The 19,931-nt window shown below is 40.0% G+C and overlaps 3 protein-coding genes across 3 annotated transcripts; 1 reads left to right on the forward strand and 2 right to left on the reverse strand.

The window, feature by feature from the left end:
- Positions 1–724: 724 nt before the first annotated feature.
- On the reverse strand, positions 725–10,857 carry LOC125014013 (prolylcarboxypeptidase (angiotensinase C)). The gene is made up of 9 exons (XM_047595017.1): positions 10,366–10,857; positions 7,217–7,357; positions 7,021–7,122; positions 6,650–6,831; positions 5,666–5,823; positions 4,893–5,065; positions 2,942–3,109; positions 2,646–2,833; positions 725–1,630 (listed from the first exon to the last, which is right to left on the reverse strand). The coding sequence occupies exons 1-9, from the start codon at positions 10,543–10,545 to the stop codon at positions 1,420–1,422; spliced, it is 1,503 nt and encodes a 500-aa protein (XP_047450973.1). The 5' UTR covers positions 10,546–10,857; the 3' UTR covers positions 725–1,419.
- A 979-nt stretch (positions 10,858–11,836) lies between these two features.
- On the reverse strand, positions 11,837–15,703 carry rab30 (RAB30, member RAS oncogene family). Its single transcript, XM_047593691.1, has 5 exons — positions 15,552–15,703; positions 14,344–14,442; positions 14,172–14,255; positions 13,889–14,072; positions 11,837–13,540 (listed from the first exon to the last, which is right to left on the reverse strand). Exons 2-5 carry the CDS (start codon positions 14,434–14,436, stop codon positions 13,290–13,292), a joined length of 612 nt encoding a protein of 203 aa, XP_047449647.1. The 5' UTR covers positions 14,437–14,442; positions 15,552–15,703; the 3' UTR covers positions 11,837–13,289.
- Positions 15,704–17,316: 1,613 nt separating this feature from the next.
- ndufc2 (NADH:ubiquinone oxidoreductase subunit C2) lies at positions 17,317–19,881 on the forward strand. The gene is made up of 3 exons (XM_047593695.1): positions 17,317–17,574; positions 18,468–18,611; positions 19,682–19,881. The coding sequence occupies exons 1-3, from the start codon at positions 17,436–17,438 to the stop codon at positions 19,729–19,731; spliced, it is 333 nt and encodes a 110-aa protein (XP_047449651.1). The 5' UTR covers positions 17,317–17,435; the 3' UTR covers positions 19,732–19,881.
- The last annotated feature ends 50 nt before the right edge of the window (positions 19,882–19,931 follow it).

Genomic DNA, 19,931 nt, shown 5'->3' on the forward strand with positions numbered 1-19,931 from the left:
GTGTCCCCTGGTGGAAAATCAAGCCACATACCAACGCTGGACATGTTTCCCAATCTGATTCACAAGGTCATGTCATGTCAGGAACTTTGGCTTTAAAAAAAAAAACAAAAAAAAATGAAGAAATAGTTCAAAGAAAATGACAGGAACTGCGTGTTTTAATCAGCAGTCACTGCTTCTGGCTCGGTATTTTCATGACATTTGAGACTTTTATCTTGACATTCAAAAAAGATTTTTTTTTTTTTTAAAAAGTGTCTTCACAGCGAGCTACAAAAGGATTCATGGGCTCCGCCGATGGCTGCATCCACACCACACCGCCTCACTCTTAACCTCCCATAAACCCTTCTCAACCTCTCCGGCACCACAGGAGTTGTATTAATAATATTACTTGCAGGGGTGGGGCGGTGGGGGACAAACCGGAGTCTATGGAGCTGCCTGGGTGCCACAATTCAGAGCTTTAACGGCGGCCAGTGAATTAATGCGTGCCAGGGGGAATCCCACAGGTTAGTCCGCAGGGGGAAGGTCAGCAGGCACAGCCGCAATAACCTCCCACCACTCACTTTATTGGCCTCCTCCGATTGGGGTTTTATTAAATCTCAAACACGTTCAATTGTTCTTGCTCGGTGGAAGAAGGAACTCGAAGGTCTCACGAGTTTCCAAAGCGTAACAAAGAGTCTGCTCAGCAGAACAAAAGCACATCCGTGAATGATCAAAAGACAATGCTATATTACAATAAATCTGCAGCTTTTTAATCAGTTCCACTGGAGTACGTTTTTCTTGGGAATGGCAGGTTATAAAGAATAGCAGTGTAGGGCACAAATAGAAAACATGAAAAGCAGTGAAAGCACTTCAAATAGTTTTTTTTTTTTAGTTTTTCTTCATATTTGGTGTCAAACTTTTCTCCTGAGGCTTATTTAAGTGTTTAGAAGCATACCGTGATATACGCTTACTTTGGAAGAACAAATACGCCCGAACGACGAGAAAAAAAGTCGAGGGGTGTGAATTTGTAGCGAAGAAACTGAACGACATCAAAGTGTAACTGTGAATACAGAAAACAGGAGCTTGGAGCCAGACAGGCAGCCTTAACGAGTCCTGTCAAAACGAGGATCATCCGGGTTTGTGATGACGACACCGTGATCATGTGAATAAAGAAATGTATTTACACTGCAGCATTGTTGTCAGTAGTATTTTCAAGGTAAACACATCCAATTTCAGCAAATAGTACAGTACCTTTAAATATCCAAGCCCTTGAAAAGTGTATAGTTTGGCATAAAGAAGTGGAGTGTGTCTGATTTCAACAGATTATAAAAGGAGGAAACTTTGGCATAGTGACAACCTTGTGAAATACCGCACGCATTAAAGCTAAATTCATGATATCATTGTGTAGGTTTTTGGCTTCTTTTGGGAGGCTAGGTGGATGAATCAGTACGAGTTGTCCTTCTGAGCCCGCTTGATCCACTCCCGAAAATACTTCATCTCCGTCGCCCGCGCAGCGCGGACCGACGGCGGGTCGAGGTCGTTGCTGTAGCGGAGGTCCAGGTGATGAGCTCCGTCAGGGATCAGAATGGAAACCAGAGAATCTGTCATGTTGTGAGTAACACCACCGGCCGACCACGGATCCAGTCCTCCGTTACTGGGATTTAACAACAGAGACACACGGGTACTGAGAACCAAACACAACATATGATGGTTTTCACTAACTAACAAACTAACTAACGTCACGGCTGATTATTGGCACGGTTTTTGTGCACACTAGCACCTTAACAATCACGGCATGTGTTTTGTTTTTACTTTTTTTCCCACTCTTTCTTGTGTCTAGTAGTCAGCTTAACAAGAAGTAAAAGTGTTGAAATAACATAACACTTATGCTTCCTACTAGGGGAGTGCTGTAATCTTCCCAAAAAGCCCACACTGGACTGTGTTCGCCCCCATGAGCTGAGGCTGGCAGTGTGGTGGGCCACACAGAAAATTCAAAAAGCCTTTTATCGGTCATGAAATTAGGACACGATTACTGGACCATAAAGGTACAACAAAGCCTGTTGTATTTCATATGCTATTTTTTTATTTAATGTTTGACTCTGTTCTAATTTTTTTGTAACCATTTTACCTCTGTGTGATTGCGAATACTTGTGCAATATCAGGATATATATAGTTCATTGTACCTATCTGCTTTATTATTATTTTATTAATGTATATTGTACGGTTTTACAGAGTCAAACTCCTTGTATGCACACATACATGGCCAATAAAGCTGATTCTGATTCTGATCTTACATCTTATTTTTATTTTTTTATATTATTTGTATTTGACTTGCAACTGTCACTTTATGGGAGCAACAGCAGCAAAATAATTCCACTGAAGCTATTAACTATTAAGTATTCTGATTCTGATTGACCTTTACTTCTCTTGTGTGCACTGATCTTAAACTATATGCTGTGTTAACACTGCAAATTTTCTTACTGATTATCTTATCTAACCTGATATAGTTCACTTTGGTGTTTGTTAGAGTGTCATTTCACATTTGTGTCTACATCCTGTGGTTTAACTGTCTTAATTAGCATGCGATAAAAACCTGCCTATCTGCAAAACAAAAAAACAAAACAAAAGGAAGCTTCAGCCTACACTTTAAATTTACCAGCAATGTTTACCTGAAGATGATGTTGCTGTGAGAGGCGATGTCTTTTCCCCCGAAGACCGTGCCCGCCCAGTCAGCCCGCGGCCTGACGCCAAACATGGAGTTGCATTCATCAGAGAAGGCCTGGAAGTTCCACTCCTCTGGCTCGAACATGTCCTGCACGCCATCTGTGCACATGGGCATCACCATCTCCGTGCACGCCTGGGGGATGAGGGATCGCGCGCATATTTATTCTGACAGGTAAAGCTGCACGGTGACACCTCGATTTATACGCCGCGACAAGACGGATCTGTGGGCTGCGCTACGCACCTGATAGTACCAGCCGAGTATGCCGAGGCTGCTGGTCGCCGTCTGAGATATGTTGAGACAGGAAGAGCTTCCGGTGTAGTTGTAGTAGACCTTCGCCGCTTGGGAGACACCGTGCAGCAGCTGCTTGTCGGATACAGTAGAATCGAAACCGAGATACTTGCACACCACCTTGAAGACATAAGATGTTAAAAAGCACAAACAGAAATAATTAACATGGAGTTTGAATACACAATAGCTGCGACATCTATTAAAAGCTTTGTGCATTTTTAAATTACATTCGAGAGGAAAATCTAAATATCTAATTCCCTCACATCCGAGTTGTTTACTAGACTAGAGACTGCTTTCTTGTGGCCCATTAAGTGTTTTTCCACATAAAAAGTGGTGGCGCCTGATTTGCATATGAAATTCCCTGGAATGAACTTGAATTTATGGCTCTAATCTTGGCACGAGAGGTAAAAAAAAAAGAAAAAAACCCAAAAAACCCAAAAGGCGTTCATTTATTTAACGCAGACGACCTAAACGATTTAAAATTTAAAGGTCTCATAAGTGCCGTTTTGCTAGACCGTGGCGGATTTCTCAAAATTAATAGCGTGGATGATAAATATTTGAGTTTCAGCTCTTGTTTGATTTCGCTGTGTGTTGTTATGGTTGCGGCGGCGGAGTTGGCCGCGCCTGTTGTTCTGCGCTCTTTGTGAAGCAGGGGGGAAACTGGGCTTGCTTGTTTGGAGGTTGGAGGCGAGCTGCACTAGTGTGGAGTCTGTTACCAAGGCTTTTGTCTGCGGGCCGGGGAGGAGTTGGTGGTCGATGGATGAGGAGGGCCACAGACATGTCCAACCAAAGATTTATACTGTGGAAAAAAAAACACTGCAATAGCCCCAAAGCATCTTCTCCTTACTTTTCAGATAGGATTAGGCTTATACATTCATCTCTGCCAACAGATTTCCCTCCTCTAAGCCCTCAATACCCCGTTCTCACACTCACTCAGATAATCACATTAGCTTTGTCATTAAAAAAGCTCCTCTTTGCACCCACTGCCTAAACCGCTTAAACCACCCATAGGGGTCGCATACATTAAAGGCAGGGAGCCAAAAAACTTGAAATGACCATTTAGCGCTTATTTCGCCAAACACGGATCGATCCGCGAGATAAGGAATGAAAACTGCGTCACAGCAGTGGAAGTTTATTTCAGATTCCTGCGTGGGCCACTCGAAAAGAGACGTGGCGAAGCACCAAACTGAGAGCTGAGGGTCACTGGCAGAGTTTGGTTTCTCCACGTGACGCGCAGAGGTGACGGGTAGTACAGACGCTGTAATGTCACAAGCTCCTTCACATTACAACGAAAGGTATTTCCCAATTCAGACGATGGTTTAAAGAACGTTGCATGAGCAACAAGATTGACGTTCTTTTTTTTTTTTTTTTAGTTTTAAGCACAACTACTTTCATTACATCAAGCGTCTAGTTAAGTATTTGTTACAGTCCCATTGAGATTAAAGTGGCGAACTTTTGTTTGATGCCCTCATGAGCCGCACTGGACAAATGCCCTCTTTCTGCGGCGCCATGTGAGCGACCGAACAGGAACACCTCAGAGATCTGACGGAGTGTGCAAATGAAAGGGCCTTTGGTCCGAGGGGGAGAGAAGAAAAAGAACGGTGGTTTACTTGTAGCTGCTCATCTAAAGAATACTTAAAATCCAAAAAGAAACCAGATCCTTATGAATATTAATGAAGTTAGTTGACAGCTGTTGTAAACAAAAAGCTCGGAAGACCACAACAAACACTTGTAACACAATCGGCTGAATGACGCATTCATTTCAATTAAGGACGGGCTGTCAGGCCAAATTAACCAAAGATAAACTAAATTTAAAGTGGCACGACCGATATAAAGGTTAACTAAAACTTTTATTAAAATGGACAAATTTAGGCTATTTTTCCTGGACGGTGTGCGTCTGTACCTGGATCGGCCAGCGAGGCAGTGGCTGGAGGAAATTAGCTTCGTACGGGTAGTCCACCATGGCCAGATTCACCCACGTTTCCTGAAGCCAGTTCTTGAAGACGACGACGTCGACCCCGCTTTTAAGAGGGGAGCACAGACTGAATTCTTCTGACAGCCACTGAAGGCCAGATGCTTGTCAAGAGACAGCAGAAAAAAATGTCACTGAAGTAGACATTCCTCTTACAAGTCTTAGCAAAAATGTCTCACTTGAATTAAATAACGACAGTTATTAAGACTTAGCTGGGGTATGAAGCATTTCTGAGAACTGCTAGTCCTGACCTCTCAGAGCTCGCTAAGACGTGTCATACTGTGCTCGCTAGATATATTGATAATCTCAGTGAGGTTCCTCTTGTTAACTGCAGACAGAAATGCCAAGCACTAAATCAGAAAGTTAAAAACGCCTTCCACAAAAACTAGGAACTGGTCTGCCTGTCACTGCAAGACTTTCCTTTAAAGTCCCATCAAATTAGTAGTTTAAATTAATTTATTAACTCCTTATTAACATAATCTTATTCAGTTTAAGTATTAATCCAAATTTTTACGGCTCAACATATGCATATATACATATTCTATGCTGGAGGATGATATTTGTTCTTGTGTCCGCCCTATAAAGCGCGAATAAATAAATGATTAACAGTGAAACAAGCCATCAAGTACAGCTTATAAATCCTTTGCTTCAGCTTTTATTTTATTTTCTACCTACTTTCCAAATAAGAAGACAGCATGACTTACCATTGGAGGAGACGTTATTAATAGCCTTCCATGATTTTCTGATGCTTGCGTCACAGTTCTGACCACTTTTGGCAAAGTCCTGTGTTACTATCTTGTAGAAGTCTCCACATGGCACCATACCAGGGAACTGCCATATTGGTGCCGAAGCTGCCAGAGCCCTGAAATGCAAAACGATGCAAAGGCGTCTTTAAATGTTTTATTCTCCAAATCATCACAAACCGCACATCCATTAGCGAATGTGACATAAAAGTTAAAAGAATGAGTGTCTAGGCTCGGAAAGCTAATGTCTCATATTTGGAAAATGGACCACACAGATTAATCTCGTCGGCTCAAATGAACATCTGGTGTTTGTTATTGACATTTTTTCACCAAAACGAGTTGGTGAAGGGAAATGTTCTCATCTGTGGGCGATCACTTGCTGTGAAATGGGATTTCTTGAGTACTTTTTGTTCAGAGCTGCAGATATACCAAGGTGGCTCATACCTATCTGGGTAACTTTAACTATCTTCTCACCCATAGACTGTATACACATGGACAACACGTCCCCCCAACTCATTGCATTGGCCCAACTATTATATTATTATATATTATATTATATGATATTACAGACCGCCAGCGCCATTTTGCAAGTATGAAGTCTGCACAATGAGGATGGAGAGGTTGGCATGGCAACTGGTGGTCATCATTATGTCACATGCTGTTTCTCTCGCATCAACTAACTAACTAAAACGAAACTTATCCACAGTCTGACACTTGAACATTCATCAACGCTATATTAACTACCTAAAATCATGAAACCATCCTTTATCAGAAATTATTTGATGTGTATTTTAGTATTTTAGTTCATCCCAAGTCCTAATTCACTAACAAAGGGGGGGCTTATGACCTATACTGCAGCCAGTCACCAGGGGGAGCTCTACTTGCTTTGGCTTCACTTTTAAGGCGCAACTTCAGCATCCATCTTCACACAATCCATAATCTTACCCAACAACTACATTGGGGTATTTCATCCTGAACCAGGCCGACAGCATCCCTCCGTAGGAACCTCCGATAGCGATGACAGGGCTGTTCTGAGCTCCAGGTAAAGTCTTCTTGAGGTTCAGAATCAGTACCGCGAAATCTGCCAGGGCTTGCTCCGAGGTCAGGTAGTTCAGATGTTTGCTGTCCTGCAGGCAAATCAAAAATATTGATTCAAAATTAACATCTGAAGTTTTTACTCCGGAACGTGTGTGCAATTTATTTTGGCTGCCACATACTTGCTAATTACTGACTTGGAAAAACATGTTCTCATACCCATTTAATTTGGATATTAGGCATACTTGGCTGCAAGAGTGTGAGTCTGCATCCTCACTTACGCTGTAAGAGTCTTGTCCAAATGGCAGGGACTCTCCATAGTAACGATGTTCCGCAAAAACCAGCATGGCACCCAACTCCTCCGCGATTTCCCACATGAAGCCCTGAAGAGGAGGCAATAACAGGTGTCGGATTAGGCTGAAGATGGAAGATGACGTGCAGGGGCGTACACATAAAAGGTAACAGCTGGATGTGTACAGTGTTGTTGCAGAACCAGGTGACGTCGCCTTCGTTTCCAGTGTAGAACAGAATAGGTCCTCCAGGCTTCTGCCAGTGTTTGTCTGCCACGAGGTATCTCTGCTTGAAGGTGCCATCCTCGAGGAATCCAAAATGATCGATCTGTAACAAATAAAAACAAGACAATAAATGCAAGTACTACAGATTGTCATTTTCAAAGGCGTTCAGTGCATCTTAACTGTGCAAACTTCCTGAAAAGGTCTCCACGTAATAAAGTCACATTGGATGCAATCAGCCCTAGAGTAAAAAGGTCTTCTTGTCAGGATCATGTAATTATTAAATTAACATCGTGTTTCACCAAACAAAATCAGTGAATGCCTTGCCCTGTGCTAACTATGGTGTTGTGAAGATGAACTCTGGAGTAATTAGCCCCAATTTGTATTAAAAAATGTCTTAAGAGATGCCACATTAGTTCCACTTTAGATGAGCTCCGAGGCATCCTTTCATAAAACCTCAGGGATTCCGGGGTATCTTCCCCTTTCAGGCATATTTCCTGTGTTCTTTATTAAACAAAGGCAGAAAGAACCCGACAACTTCACAGAGAAGACAACCCCATGAGGCTGCTGAGTTGTCCAAACCTTTGAAACAGCCCCGGCACTTACATACACAACGTTTCTGTTTTGGTCCCCCTCCCCATCCTGGATACAAAGGAGGCAGGAATTTTATGAGCCAATGACAGCATAAAGATTCTGGGGCCTCAGTGTGTTCACTCAACCCTCGACTCCTTCACACTTGGCAGTGCTTTTAAGTGTGAGACAGTTTAAAGGGAAAGTTCAGCAATCTGGCAGCCAAGTAAGTTTCAGCTGCATCGGTCGACCCAAGGTGTAGTGTTTTAGAATTTTGTGAACAGTGAAGTTAGTCTCTAAAAAGTCTTATAATATTTTTTACATTTTCTGTTACTCGCTTCTTTTATGCAAAGAATTTAAAAAACTGCGCACGCCTTGCACTGCCAATGACACTCTCCGGCTTCTGAGAACCACTCGCAGCGCAGACAAAAATACTCCTGTGAAAAAACTGTGATCTAAATAGCCGCAACCAAAGTGGACGTTGAACACATAAAGTACTTGAGAAAAAGGACTCCCGGTGAGTACTGTATCACTTGCACCCACTCAGTATGCACATCACAAAACCTACAAGCTCGGTTTCATAACATATCCACACGCCCAACAGCACAGTGCCACCATGTGGCCACTGCAGGCAGCGTCTCAGCAGTTGGCTTTAATTAAAATTCAGTGCATACTCTGCACATCTACCGGGCCAGTGCGTTACCCGTTCCACAAGACAAGAGGCTACATCTGCTGTCCAGCAAATGGAGACGTGAGGGAAGCAACTGAAGCACCACTTCCACTAAACTATAATTTGAAGGATGCTTAAGGACACTTCCATTCATTGTCTTGAGGCAGAACGCAGTCGGGAGGATTTCCTGACGACAACTGCTGGATCACTCGGTCGCTCTCTTCGCAGCGGCGTGTCCAACAGAGTGTAGAAAAGCCTGCGTGATTGATGGTTCTTTTGTGGATGTGGCAGACGTGCTACTGCCGCTGGAAAGCGTCTCACAAAGATTTTATTTGTTGTAGTTTTCAAGAGGAAGCATATAATTTTTTACTTGACTGGTTGAAAAAAAACAAAAAAAAAAACACGTTAGATTAGATAGTGGGCGTCAGAAGGGAGGAACTGGTCTTCATCTCAGCTTGGCTGACAGGATGTCGTGGGTTGGACCAGATGTGGAGTATTGTCCGCTAATCAAAACACTCTTTAGTGGACACACATTATTAACAGCATGTACAGTCATTATCACTCATTAATAGGAACGCAAAAGTTTGTGCAGATTATTTTCTCACTTAATGTGTTGGTTGTTTTGTGATTTTCACCAGTCAAAAACAATATTTAACTTACTGTATTTTAATTTCTGTTTTTTCACTTTAGCAGCTACTGTTTTGCACTTTCTAAAATACAACATAGAATAGAATAGTTTTTTTTTGTCATTGTGACATGTTACAACAAAACTTTAAATGTAAAACTAAGTGAAGAAACTAAATGTGTTTATCTCAATTACTGATAATGTGCGTAAAACTCAGAACGTCCTCTCTCGGTGACTAGGAGCAAACTTTCTGACGATACGTGCATAACAGCAAGATATAAGCATTAGGAGGGAAGAAGAGCTTTATTAATTCCATGAAAATACCATTGAGAAACATATAAATTATTATAACTCCAGTTAATTTAATTACAGAGTCAAGAGCTAAGTGATTCTGACACTGTCTGCTTGTGTACCAGTGCAGCATTAGATCAATATTAACCTTCTATAATTAGCTTCTGATTAATCAGTACACAAGGAGGGTTTTTAAAATATTTGTTTTTTGGTGAGTTGGGTAAAAAATTTACCCCACAAACACAACTCAAAAGAGTGAGTCACACACATTGTCTTGTGACTACATGAGTCAGGTTCATAAATCACTGAACCTGGTGATGAGCCATGCGCACCCTCAACATGCAACGCAAATCTCCACTAACAAAAAGGGGAAAAATGTAAAAAGGCTGAATGAAGATCAGTCAAAACCCTCCCTCCTCAGAGGTAAAGTGTTTCATAGTCACTGGACCCTGGAGGCCTCTTTTAGGCAGAGAGCCAGGAAGGATAGTTACAGATCTGCTGGCAGGAACCGGGCCAATTGTGATGGGTTTCCCTTCACTACAGGAAGCCAGATGGAAACACCTATTGTCCGCAGACACAACATAGGAACCTCTATAGAATTAAGTGTACTGGGAATTTTAGAAAGAGCAAGTGATGCAATTATTTGCAGAATAATGTAGTGGCGAATACAAAAAAGGTTAGTATATTAAATTACTTGTTGTTACATTCTCAGAAAGTATTATCTTATGCAAATATAATGTAAACACATCATATTTTTGTAAGATAATTATTTTTTAATTAATCATCACACTTATACTTTTAAATCCAGCCCTCATATGATGCAAATTAAGCTTTACAAATGAGAAGTGAAAGAGAAAGATGCACAAGAGGAAGTAACAACACATATATTTGTTTTTAAGGTCACACTTTGAAGGACATAATAATAATATTATTAATAAAAAGAAGCTTTTAAACTCACCTTCTGCTCAAAGTAAAGTGTTTGATAGCTGATGGGGGGCTCGGAGGAGTAAGGCAGCCCACCGAGCCTGGTGAAAAGTTGAGATTTGAGCGCGGTCACGTGTGCACAAACAAAACACAGCGTTAGGATGCAGGTAAACGCAGCTCTCCCCAAAACCTCCGTCCTGCCTCCAGCCATCATCGATGCCACTGTCAAACACAGCTCAAACCACACTGGCCCTCAGCACATGACTGCCGAGGTGATCTATCTGTCTGTGTCTGCACCGGGGGAGAAGAGTCCCGTAAAAAGAAAGGAAGTGAGACTCCCCTGTCAGCAAATCCAGAGAGGTGTTGCCAGACACATTGTGACCTAAATTTAGAGTCGGATGGACCTCGGGAGGCTCAGGCAGGAAGCACCAGGTTCAGTGTCTTCCCAACATTTTACTCCCAACTTTCACGTTAAAGCCCTGTCGGCTAGCAGTCACATTAGGCAGACAGCAGATGGTTGCTACTGTAGTTGACTCGCCGCAGTGGTCGATGGGAGTTGGTGTTCTGCTTGGGCTCAGCTAAACGCAAACACTTTTAGCCGAGCTTCTCGTAATATTTATCACCAAACCGCGTCTAAGGATTGTGGCAGTTTTCGGAAACGCGTTACTGTCCTGCGTATAAATGTTGGAATTATTTACACCAAATTGTTTAGACTTCTTAAGCAGTGTACTGCTGCTAGCAGGCTCTTCATTGCTAATAGGACTTAGCCTAGTTAGCTTTACCTTGGCTAGCAGGCTAACGTCTAGGGTCACGTGTCCTTTGAACTTTTTTTGTTTATTTTATTTCGAACATGCAAAAAACAATCACGAATGAACATAAAAACACAAGACAAAGTAAACGTAAACTAGGAGTGGGAGGAAGTAGTTATTTTATCCCACTCTATCCCACTTCTTAATAAATAAATAATATTTGAATGCTTTGCTTCCTATCAGTATAATTATAACAATAATAATAATAATAATAATAATACAATTATTTACATTATTATCAATAATATAAACGTTAAAACTGAAGATAACACAAAATAACTAAAAAATAACTAGAAAAAAAAACAGTAAACACCCAGTGATAATCAAACACCGTCTTCCTTTCTGTAACTTCTTTTTTTAAACTTCCAGCCAAACATTCAAAGTAACATTTTATTTTTTACTTGGACAACATGTGTTTTATTTTATCTATCAATCTAACTTGGAAATGTACACTACCAGTCAAAAGTTTGGACACTTTCTCACTGAATTGAATGAAACTTTTGCCTGGTGGTGTACGTTTTCAGCTGTATCCTTACATGTCACTTTGAAAAGTGAGATTAAGTTTCCAAATGTAAATGTACTTGTGTATGAAACTTAAATTACAAGTATAGAACTCAATTTTTTAAGAGTTTCATAGTACGGCAGGAACAAAATCCTGTCATAACACACAGAAATAACATGACAAATACGCAATAATTAGTGTTATTGTTTAATGTTATACAGATTATTTTAAGGATTATTTTGTACACATAAAAGAAAAGAAGGACAACATCCCAATAGTGATTCCTTGGTATTTCCCATATTGTGTAGACGGGAAGAGGCCAGGGTGTGTAACTGTTGTTGAAATCTAAGGTAAAAGGCAAAACAAAATGCTCGCCAGTTTTACAAAGGGATTACTGAAAATACAAAAATTATAAAAGCAAAGTGCCAATATGTACTACAGTACTAAGTCCGTACAACAAAAGACAAAATGTTACAATAAAAATAAGTGTGCAGTTTATGGCATTGTGCAATACAGTACGTTACAGTTATGGCAAATATATGAAAGAGGGACACTACGAATTGTGGCTAAACATGCTGAACAATCGAGAAACTTCACACTAAAAGCATATGAAATACAACAAGTCATACAAAACTACGTGAACATACTCCTTCAAACATTTTCATGGCTAGGCAGCAACAACAAAGGCAGAAATATTCACGTCTATGGATAACAACAAAGGATCCGCTGACAGGAAAAGAACAAATATCTTAATTGATTAAACTGCTTATAATTTCTGCTGATAAGAGCCTTTCAAACTGCTTCAAACTAAGTCAACTGACTAATCACAAGCACTGCAAGTATACTAAAAAAAAAAAATAATGGTATCACAGAATACTGTAGTATTTATACGTGTCTTTCAGTTTATGTTATTTGACATAAAAAAAAAACATATTTTAGCAGCAAGTAAAAATCTATTGGGAACAAATATTTCACAGTTTGCAATGACAGGTGCAAATAATGATTCAGAAATGAAATTAGGAACGTTAATAACATTGCCCATATTCAGAGCAGAAGAAACCGTAGTGGGAAATAATTGATTGTGCAAAAGATTTCAGGGTACGTATGCAAAGTCTATTTTTTATTTTTATTTTTTTTTGCAATTTGATCAACTATGGTAATCTCAGAAGTGTACTTCATGTAAACATGTTGTTACCGCTAATAGATGACCTCCTATGATTATGAAACATCTGGTCAACTATATGGGATCTGTAACAAAATACCTGGCTGAGCTTTTCACTCACATAATACTGCTGGTGAATATTGATGTTTGACGAGAATGGATCATAAAACCCAAACAGGAAAATCCTGCTATTTCCCCATGAAGAGGATGAAATGGAGCCCTAGTCAGATTTCCGGATGCGTCGCGCACACGCACAATGTTCTCCAGAGTGGCAGCATCTGAATATGCGCGTTCCTGGAAGGCCAAACTAATGTCGACTAACTCTCTTGTTCAGCTTTAAAAAAAAAAAGGCATGGGACTAGAAATGACCAGACTAAGAGCAGGCTTTATGCCGTCTTAGTGGGACGGAGGCATTGAGGCTCAGCCATCTACCCTCTACAGTCAATGGCTACTGAGTTACCACGACCGGGCGGCTGGGTCCTTTTCTAATTGAGGCTGCAGCAGCTCAAATAACTGATGGTTTTACCCTCGCCGGGCATCGGGGCAGTGTCATTGTTATCCAGCTTGTTCTGCTTGGCCTCTCGAATGAGTTCGCAGGCCAGGTCGAGGAAAAGTTTCTCAACATTGTCAGACTCTTTGGCTGACGTCTCCAGATACAGCATGCTCTGAGCCTCGGCGAAGTCTTCAGCCCTCTGCCTGAGGACTTCTCTCTTCTCTGCCAGATCTATTTTATTACCTAGAAAAAAAGAGAGTCATCTGTCAACGAATGCAACAAGTATGACTCGGGATTCTTGCATCATAACACATCATTGTGAGCAACAGTCGGACTGAACAGTGATGTGTGTGCGTAATGAGACAGATGGACATGGAGGTGTATGTGCGTGTGTGCATGTGTGGGATGGATCTGAGCAAAGACTGGGTGTGAGTGCAAGCTCTTTATTTTCCACAGAAAAAAAAAATGCTTCTTTTCTCGGAAATGACAAGCAATTCAAAGGCAGCAGAGGACTGGTTTTGTGTCTAGAAATCTTTTCAAAAAATGTAATGCACTCGTGACAAAAGACGTTCATCAGTAATTGCATCTTACCGACTAATATAGTCACCACTTGGTTGTTGGCATACTGCTCAATCTCCCTCAGCCACTCTGGAAGGCACCTGAAGGAGTCCTCACAGGTAATGTCATATGTAAGAATGAGGGCGTTGGCACTACGGTAATAACTCTGAGTAATGGAGCGAAATCTCTCCTGTCCAGCTGTGTCCCATATCTGCAGCTGGAAAACACAATGTGTGAAATGAGCGACTGGTCATCCTAACGAATGAAAAGCAAAAAAGAATGCACACAATTTCAGTCATTTTAAATCTTGGTGTACCTTGACCTTCTCCCCTTTGATCTCCACAGTTTTAATCATGAAGTCTACTCCAATAGTAGCCCCTTGTCCAGGTGGGAAAAGGCCCTAAATTTAGAACCAAAATGTCAAGTTTTACACTCGTACACTCTGCAATCAAACACCTGCAAAATCATAAACACAAAAGACTACAAACCTGAGTAAAGCGCCGGACAAGACATGTCTTCCCAACTCCAGCATTTCCAATCAGAACTATTTTGAACAGGTAGTCATAATCTTCCATGCTCATAATAAACTGTGAAAAAATAAAGGAACAAAACAAGAAAATGATAAGTAAAAATCTTAAGCATCTGACTTAAGGGTTCACTTATATACATGTTATGAAACTGGCACACGGGGCAGCATCCTCAGCTAACATTTGACCTGAATAAGCTTCGGTAACACACGAATCGTTGGATCGTCACTGTGTGAATTTTATTTCAAATGCTGATGTTCCACTAGAAACTGCATTTTGCTGACTACTCTAAGTCTCAATTCCCCAAGTCTACCTTTAAGAAATAGATTATTACCCAAACATCTCATCTGTTCTGACACTAATGATGAAACGGTCTCATACACAGTACACATAGGAAAACGTTTCAGCTTCACTTCACTTAAACCATTTAATATGCACACAACGTGATGCCTTAATATTTGTACTCAGCTGCAGATTTAAGGGTCGTGCATCACTTGTGGAGCATCGTGGAGACACACGGGACTGAAACACAACTAAATAAATAAATAAAAAGATCGTAAGAAAAACAAATGTATAACTAACGTGTCTGCATCGCTGGTCAGTGCACACAAACAACACAGTTTTATGTTTATTTCATGTAAACCCTGATGATAACATATAGCATCAGTGCTGCAGCACCGCTACATCTGCTCCGCTACCCTCATCCTCAATCGGGGCCTGAACGTTTCGTGAAAACTAAACACATCAGCGTAAAAGAAAAAAGAAAAGGCATCAACCAAACAAACCCCCTGCTTAAAAGAAGACGTGATCCACTGACTTGACACTCCTGACACAGAGAATCATATTTTGGGTGCACTGATTAAAACCCCCGTTATCTCCCGTGTCGCATTTCCTCCTTCATCCCTCTACAAAACATTTTCCAAAGATAAGTAAAAAAAAATAACAGCTTCCCGAACACACTTAAAAAGAGCTGACTTTGCACTTTAATTTATTAATGGGTCATTTTCAGTCGGAATTGTTAGCCATTTGAGCGAAGCTAGCAACAGTAGCAACTAGCAGCCACCGTGTGATTCTAGCCATTTTGGGCACTATCTGCAGATGCGGGAGGGAGGGGGGAAACAAATATCACAGTCAGCCCCCTCCGCAACGAGGAAATAGTTTGCACTTACCAAAAATACGGGGATGTCCCCGGACTTATAACTACTTGGTATGCATAGGTCACCTCTTCAAATAGGCAAAGCTGCAGCTGGGCAGGGCATAATTCCTCTGGCTGTGTGTGTATGTGCGCCTGTGTGCGTCCTCCTCAGCAGCCGTCTGATAGAAGAAGAGGAGGAGGAGGAGGAGGAGGAGGAGAGCTTGACTCAATGATGTCATCAGCTCCCATGCAAAGTACATCACATACTGCACATAACTTTTCATTTGGAATAATGAAAGCATTACTTAGACTTTAATGATCCACAAGGGAAATTGCTTGGTTACAGTAGCTTAGTTGCATGTAAAAGAAAACACCCTCAAAAACCACATGTACAAAGAAAGATTAGTATGATAAAAAAAAATATCATAAAATATTATATAGTAAAATAAAATATGAAAAGGTGTAAGCAAAATATGTTATCATTATGACAAATTTACAAAAATAGTGGACAAAACCGTGTCCTAGGTGATCTACAAAACTGGATCGACACAATTTAATTTATCTAAAAGACTTATTTAATATTAATCGCCAACTACCTAGTCATGAAGAGTTTCTGTGGAATTATAGAATTAATGAAAAGCTATACAAAACAGAATGTGCAACATATCACTGTTTATATACTCTCTTCATATAAATGGTATTGATATCCTATCTTACAAAATGTGTGGAAATTGGAAATTGAAAATGCTATTTTTCTGAATACTAATTGGCATAAGGAATAGCGTATCCCATTTATATTTTGTGTCACAAATAAAATCAGAGGATTACATTTAAACATATTACATAAAATCTGAAGTCTGTCACACCAGGGTTTTCTTTTTCTCCCTGTCTCTTATTTGGTGCTGCTGTCTTTACAATTTTTCAATAAAGTTTTTTTTTTGAAAAAGAAAAATACTAGAGTGCACTTAAGTCATGAATCTCTACCAATAATCTCTACGGACCTGTAGTTCACTGTAACGACAACAATTTAAACTTTGATAAACTTAAATTATCGATGTAAGAAACACTCTAAAAAACACACAAGTAAACAGAAAGGTAAAATAAAACGAGATTAAAAACCAAATAAAGACAAAATATAAGTAGTATCTAATAAAATAAAATAGAAAATAGTATCATCAAAAAATATATAAAGAAATAGTGACATGTAGTTAAACATAACGGCTGTACACCATTGCATTTCACCGAGCATACATTTTATTTCATTACTTTATTTATCTGCCAGCTCGGTAACAAGAAGTAACTTTGCATGTAAACTCATAACTGATCGAGCTTCACTTATCGCCACCTACCAATACAAAGCAAAACTACACTTAAACTAAACTATAGGCTTGTTGCTTAAATAACTTTATTATAAACGGCACATTAAACATTTAGTCTTCTCTTTTTACCACTACTTGCTTAACCTTATTAGCCTGCCATTGGACTACTCCGTTACAAGCTAGCTAGCTAGCTAGCTAGTTAGCAAAATTAGCTATTGCTAACTATAGCTATTGCTAAGAACAAAAGTGACTCAGTTCTCTTACAGCGAACCCCGTTTAATATGAACATTGTGACGGACGCATATAATTTGTATATTTGTATAAATAATTTTCAGTTTGTGTTTTTATATTAATACGAGTCATTGCAATATAAATAACTACCGTTCTGACTAAATGGAAAGTTTTGCCTTCTAGCGTTCGTTGCTAGGTAACGAACATGCGGAACTGAAGCGGTTGTCGCTTGTAGTGTCCGGACGGTTTGTTCGGTTGCACACCATGCCCTTGACTTCCTACGAGAGGTGATAGCTGACAACTAGCACCAGACAGTCGCTGGGAGGTCAGGGAAAAAAATAACAGAATTTAAGGGTTATATTGCCGCCATGAAGATCGATCCAGACGAGTACAAGAGTCTCCCTCCTCCGGGAATCTTGAATGCAACTTCGATGTGGCTGGCCGGCGTGGGCTGGTTCTCCGCGGTGCTCCAGAATGCCATCAAACACAGGCCACCAGTATACTCAGGTTAGCATGTTAGCTTGTTTTCAGACTTGCAGCAACGTTTGCTGCAAATTCGGCGCGCGTTTTCCTCAAGTGTGTTTAAGATTATTTGTAAATAATAAGAAAGCCCTCTGTAACACTGTGCAGACAAGTAAATTGTTCTTTTCCTGACACTCTGGCTATGTTAGTTAGCTCCCTTCAGTCTTGATCGCTCCCCAGGTAAACATGTAAACATACATCCACTGTTATTTATTTATCACGCACTATACACATACGTCTTTTTAGCTTTGATAGCCAAGCAATATATTAAAGTCATTTGTCTACTAGTTAAAGGGTTATGATAGTACTCTTTGTTTTTAAAATTATTAATATGTCTGTGGAGGTTCTCAGTCATCCAGGTCATCGTACATCCAAAAAGCGTTTTTAAAAACGGAGACTGTTTGCCCCTCTCCTCTGCCCCCCGCCCTTAGGCACTCTTTTTTTAGGTCTCTTTTTGAGACCTAAATTCAGATTTTGTTCTACTAGAGCCTCAAACATGTTTACGTCGAATTTGCAGTTGCACTCTTGTGTGTGTCCCCCTCTTTAAGGATCCTCTTTTTCACAAACTCAAATCTGGTCTCCCTTCCCACCCTCAACGACATCGGTCAGTGTCTGGTTGTAATGAAAATTAAACCTCAAACTTCCCACCAGTCCCTCAGAACTGGGGGTGAAACGTCAAACTCAACAAATCCAGTTGCCCCCCCCCCCCCCCCTTTTTTTTTAATGGTTTTTGGATGTTAAAAGTATTAGATGTAAGCCTGTATTTCCTCATATGCACTATGACAGCATATGTGATTCAAGGTAATCTTCATATATTAGTGCCATGTTAGGTACCTAAACAAAGCGGTGTAATTTATTAATTTTTTTTTGTTTTTTAGGTGTTCATCGACAAGTCCTTCTGGCAACAGCCGGATGGTTCATCGGCTACCATCTTAATAAATATTCAAATTACGTTCAGGCCAAGCTTGACCGAGACATGGTCGAGTATATCAAACTCCATCCACAGGAATTTGCTGCTAAAGGTGAGTCTATTTTTTTTTTTTTTTTTAAATATTTTTCCTCTAACAGAAGACATATGAACGGGACTGGAAGACTAGTGCTTCCTTTTGATGTAGTGTTTGATCATTTCTGCACTTTGTGTATGTTTTTCAAAATGGATGATGGCGACAGGATAACTGACAGGTTGTTTGTTTAAGATAAGAAAGCGTTTGAATTATTAACTATGATTTTAAGACTTACTGCCTCAGACTAGTCTTTCAATAATAAATCATATTTCTTCTATTCTACTGCGCACCATAATGTGTGCTTTCATATACACAAACTTGACAAACATTAGTGACAACAAATCCACTCTATTGTAACAAGAACTGCACTAAAAAAGAAACATGTTGAAGCGGAAATGTGTTAATTCAACTACATGATCATTTTGGAGGGTGAAGCTTGTGGTGCTGTTGAATTATATTAAATTAAACACTAAGTTAAACGTAGTTGGGTCATCAAAATAATACAAACATGTATTAGTACAACACAATACAGTTGAGTAGTACCTCAAACCACAGCCTCCAAAATGAAAACTGCTGGATCATCAATAATCAATAATTTCAAGCTAGCGCCCGACACCATAACCTTCATGAAGCTAATATTTAGTGCCCACGTGTTACATCACATTAGTTTACACTAGTCGTGTACCTAATGAACTGGCTAAGGAATACATTTCACCAACACAGACAGCAAATACCTGCTGATCACATGTTCAGTGACTTTGAATGAAATAGGACTTTAAAGACAGATTTGTCCTTTTTACAGATTCCTTTGCACAAAAATTTTGCACTGCCTATGTTGCACTGTATACCTCAGTGTACATGTTCACTGATCTTAGCGATTTTTAATGTATTCCAATTTTTGAAATTTGCTACCCACACTGTATATACTGTCAGAATGCTGTATATTCTTGTATATTTTGTACATTCTTTCACATTTGCTACTGTCTTTTATTGTTTCTTGTATATATTTTTGCACCTAATGCTGCACTACCGTGACAGGGTAATATCCCATACATGGGATAAATAAACGTTGTCTTATGTCTCACCAGAGAAAAAGACCTACGCAGAAATCGTCGAGCCCTTCCATCCTGTGCGCTAAGTGTCAGTGGCTGCCAAGAGGAGGAGAGGAAACATCTGGAGACTACCAAATGTCAAATGTCTCCAGCAGAATTTTTCTGAAATCACTCTGTCATATACGTTGTGAACTATAACTGTAAATAAAACTGAAAAAAATGCACAAATTTAAAAACGCTTTGACTGACTTTGTAATGGGTGAAAATGGTAGGTTTTATTTTCTGT

Source organism: Mugil cephalus, chromosome 9 (assembly GCF_022458985.1).
Source record: "Mugil cephalus isolate CIBA_MC_2020 chromosome 9, CIBA_Mcephalus_1.1, whole genome shotgun sequence".
Taxonomy (NCBI): Eukaryota; Metazoa; Chordata; class Actinopteri; order Mugiliformes; family Mugilidae; genus Mugil; species Mugil cephalus.

Excerpts from the sequence above, each read along its gene's own strand:
- LOC125014013 (XM_047595017.1), bottom strand. The coding sequence starts at position 10,545 with ATGATGGCTGGAGGCAGGACGGAGGTTTTGGGGAGAGCTGCGTTTACC. Across the intron at positions 7,358-10,365 it reads CACTTTACTTTGAGCAGAAG|ATCGATCATTTTGGATTCCT; the intron begins GTGAGTTTAAAA and ends TATTTGTTACAG. Across the intron at positions 2,834-2,941 it reads TACTCGGCTGGTACTATCAG|GCGTGCACGGAGATGGTGAT; the intron begins GTGCGTAGCGCA and ends CTCATCCCCCAG.
- rab30 (XM_047593691.1), bottom strand. The coding sequence starts at position 14,436 with ATGAGCATGGAAGATTATGACTACCTGTTCAAAATAGTTCTGATTGGA. Across the intron at positions 14,256-14,343 it reads TTGTCCGGCGCTTTACTCAG|GGCCTTTTCCCACCTGGACA; the intron begins GTTTGTAGTCTT and ends TTCTAAATTTAG. Across the intron at positions 14,073-14,171 it reads TCAAAGGGGAGAAGGTCAAG|CTGCAGATATGGGACACAGC; the intron begins GTACACCAAGAT and ends TGTGTTTTCCAG.
- ndufc2 (XM_047593695.1), top strand. The coding sequence starts at position 17,436 with ATGAAGATCGATCCAGACGAGTACAAGAGTCTCCCTCCTCCGGGAATC. Across the intron at positions 17,575-18,467 it reads CAGGCCACCAGTATACTCAG|GTGTTCATCGACAAGTCCTT; the intron begins GTTAGCATGTTA and ends TTTGTTTTTTAG. Across the intron at positions 18,612-19,681 it reads ACAGGAATTTGCTGCTAAAG|AGAAAAAGACCTACGCAGAA; the intron begins GTGAGTCTATTT and ends ATGTCTCACCAG.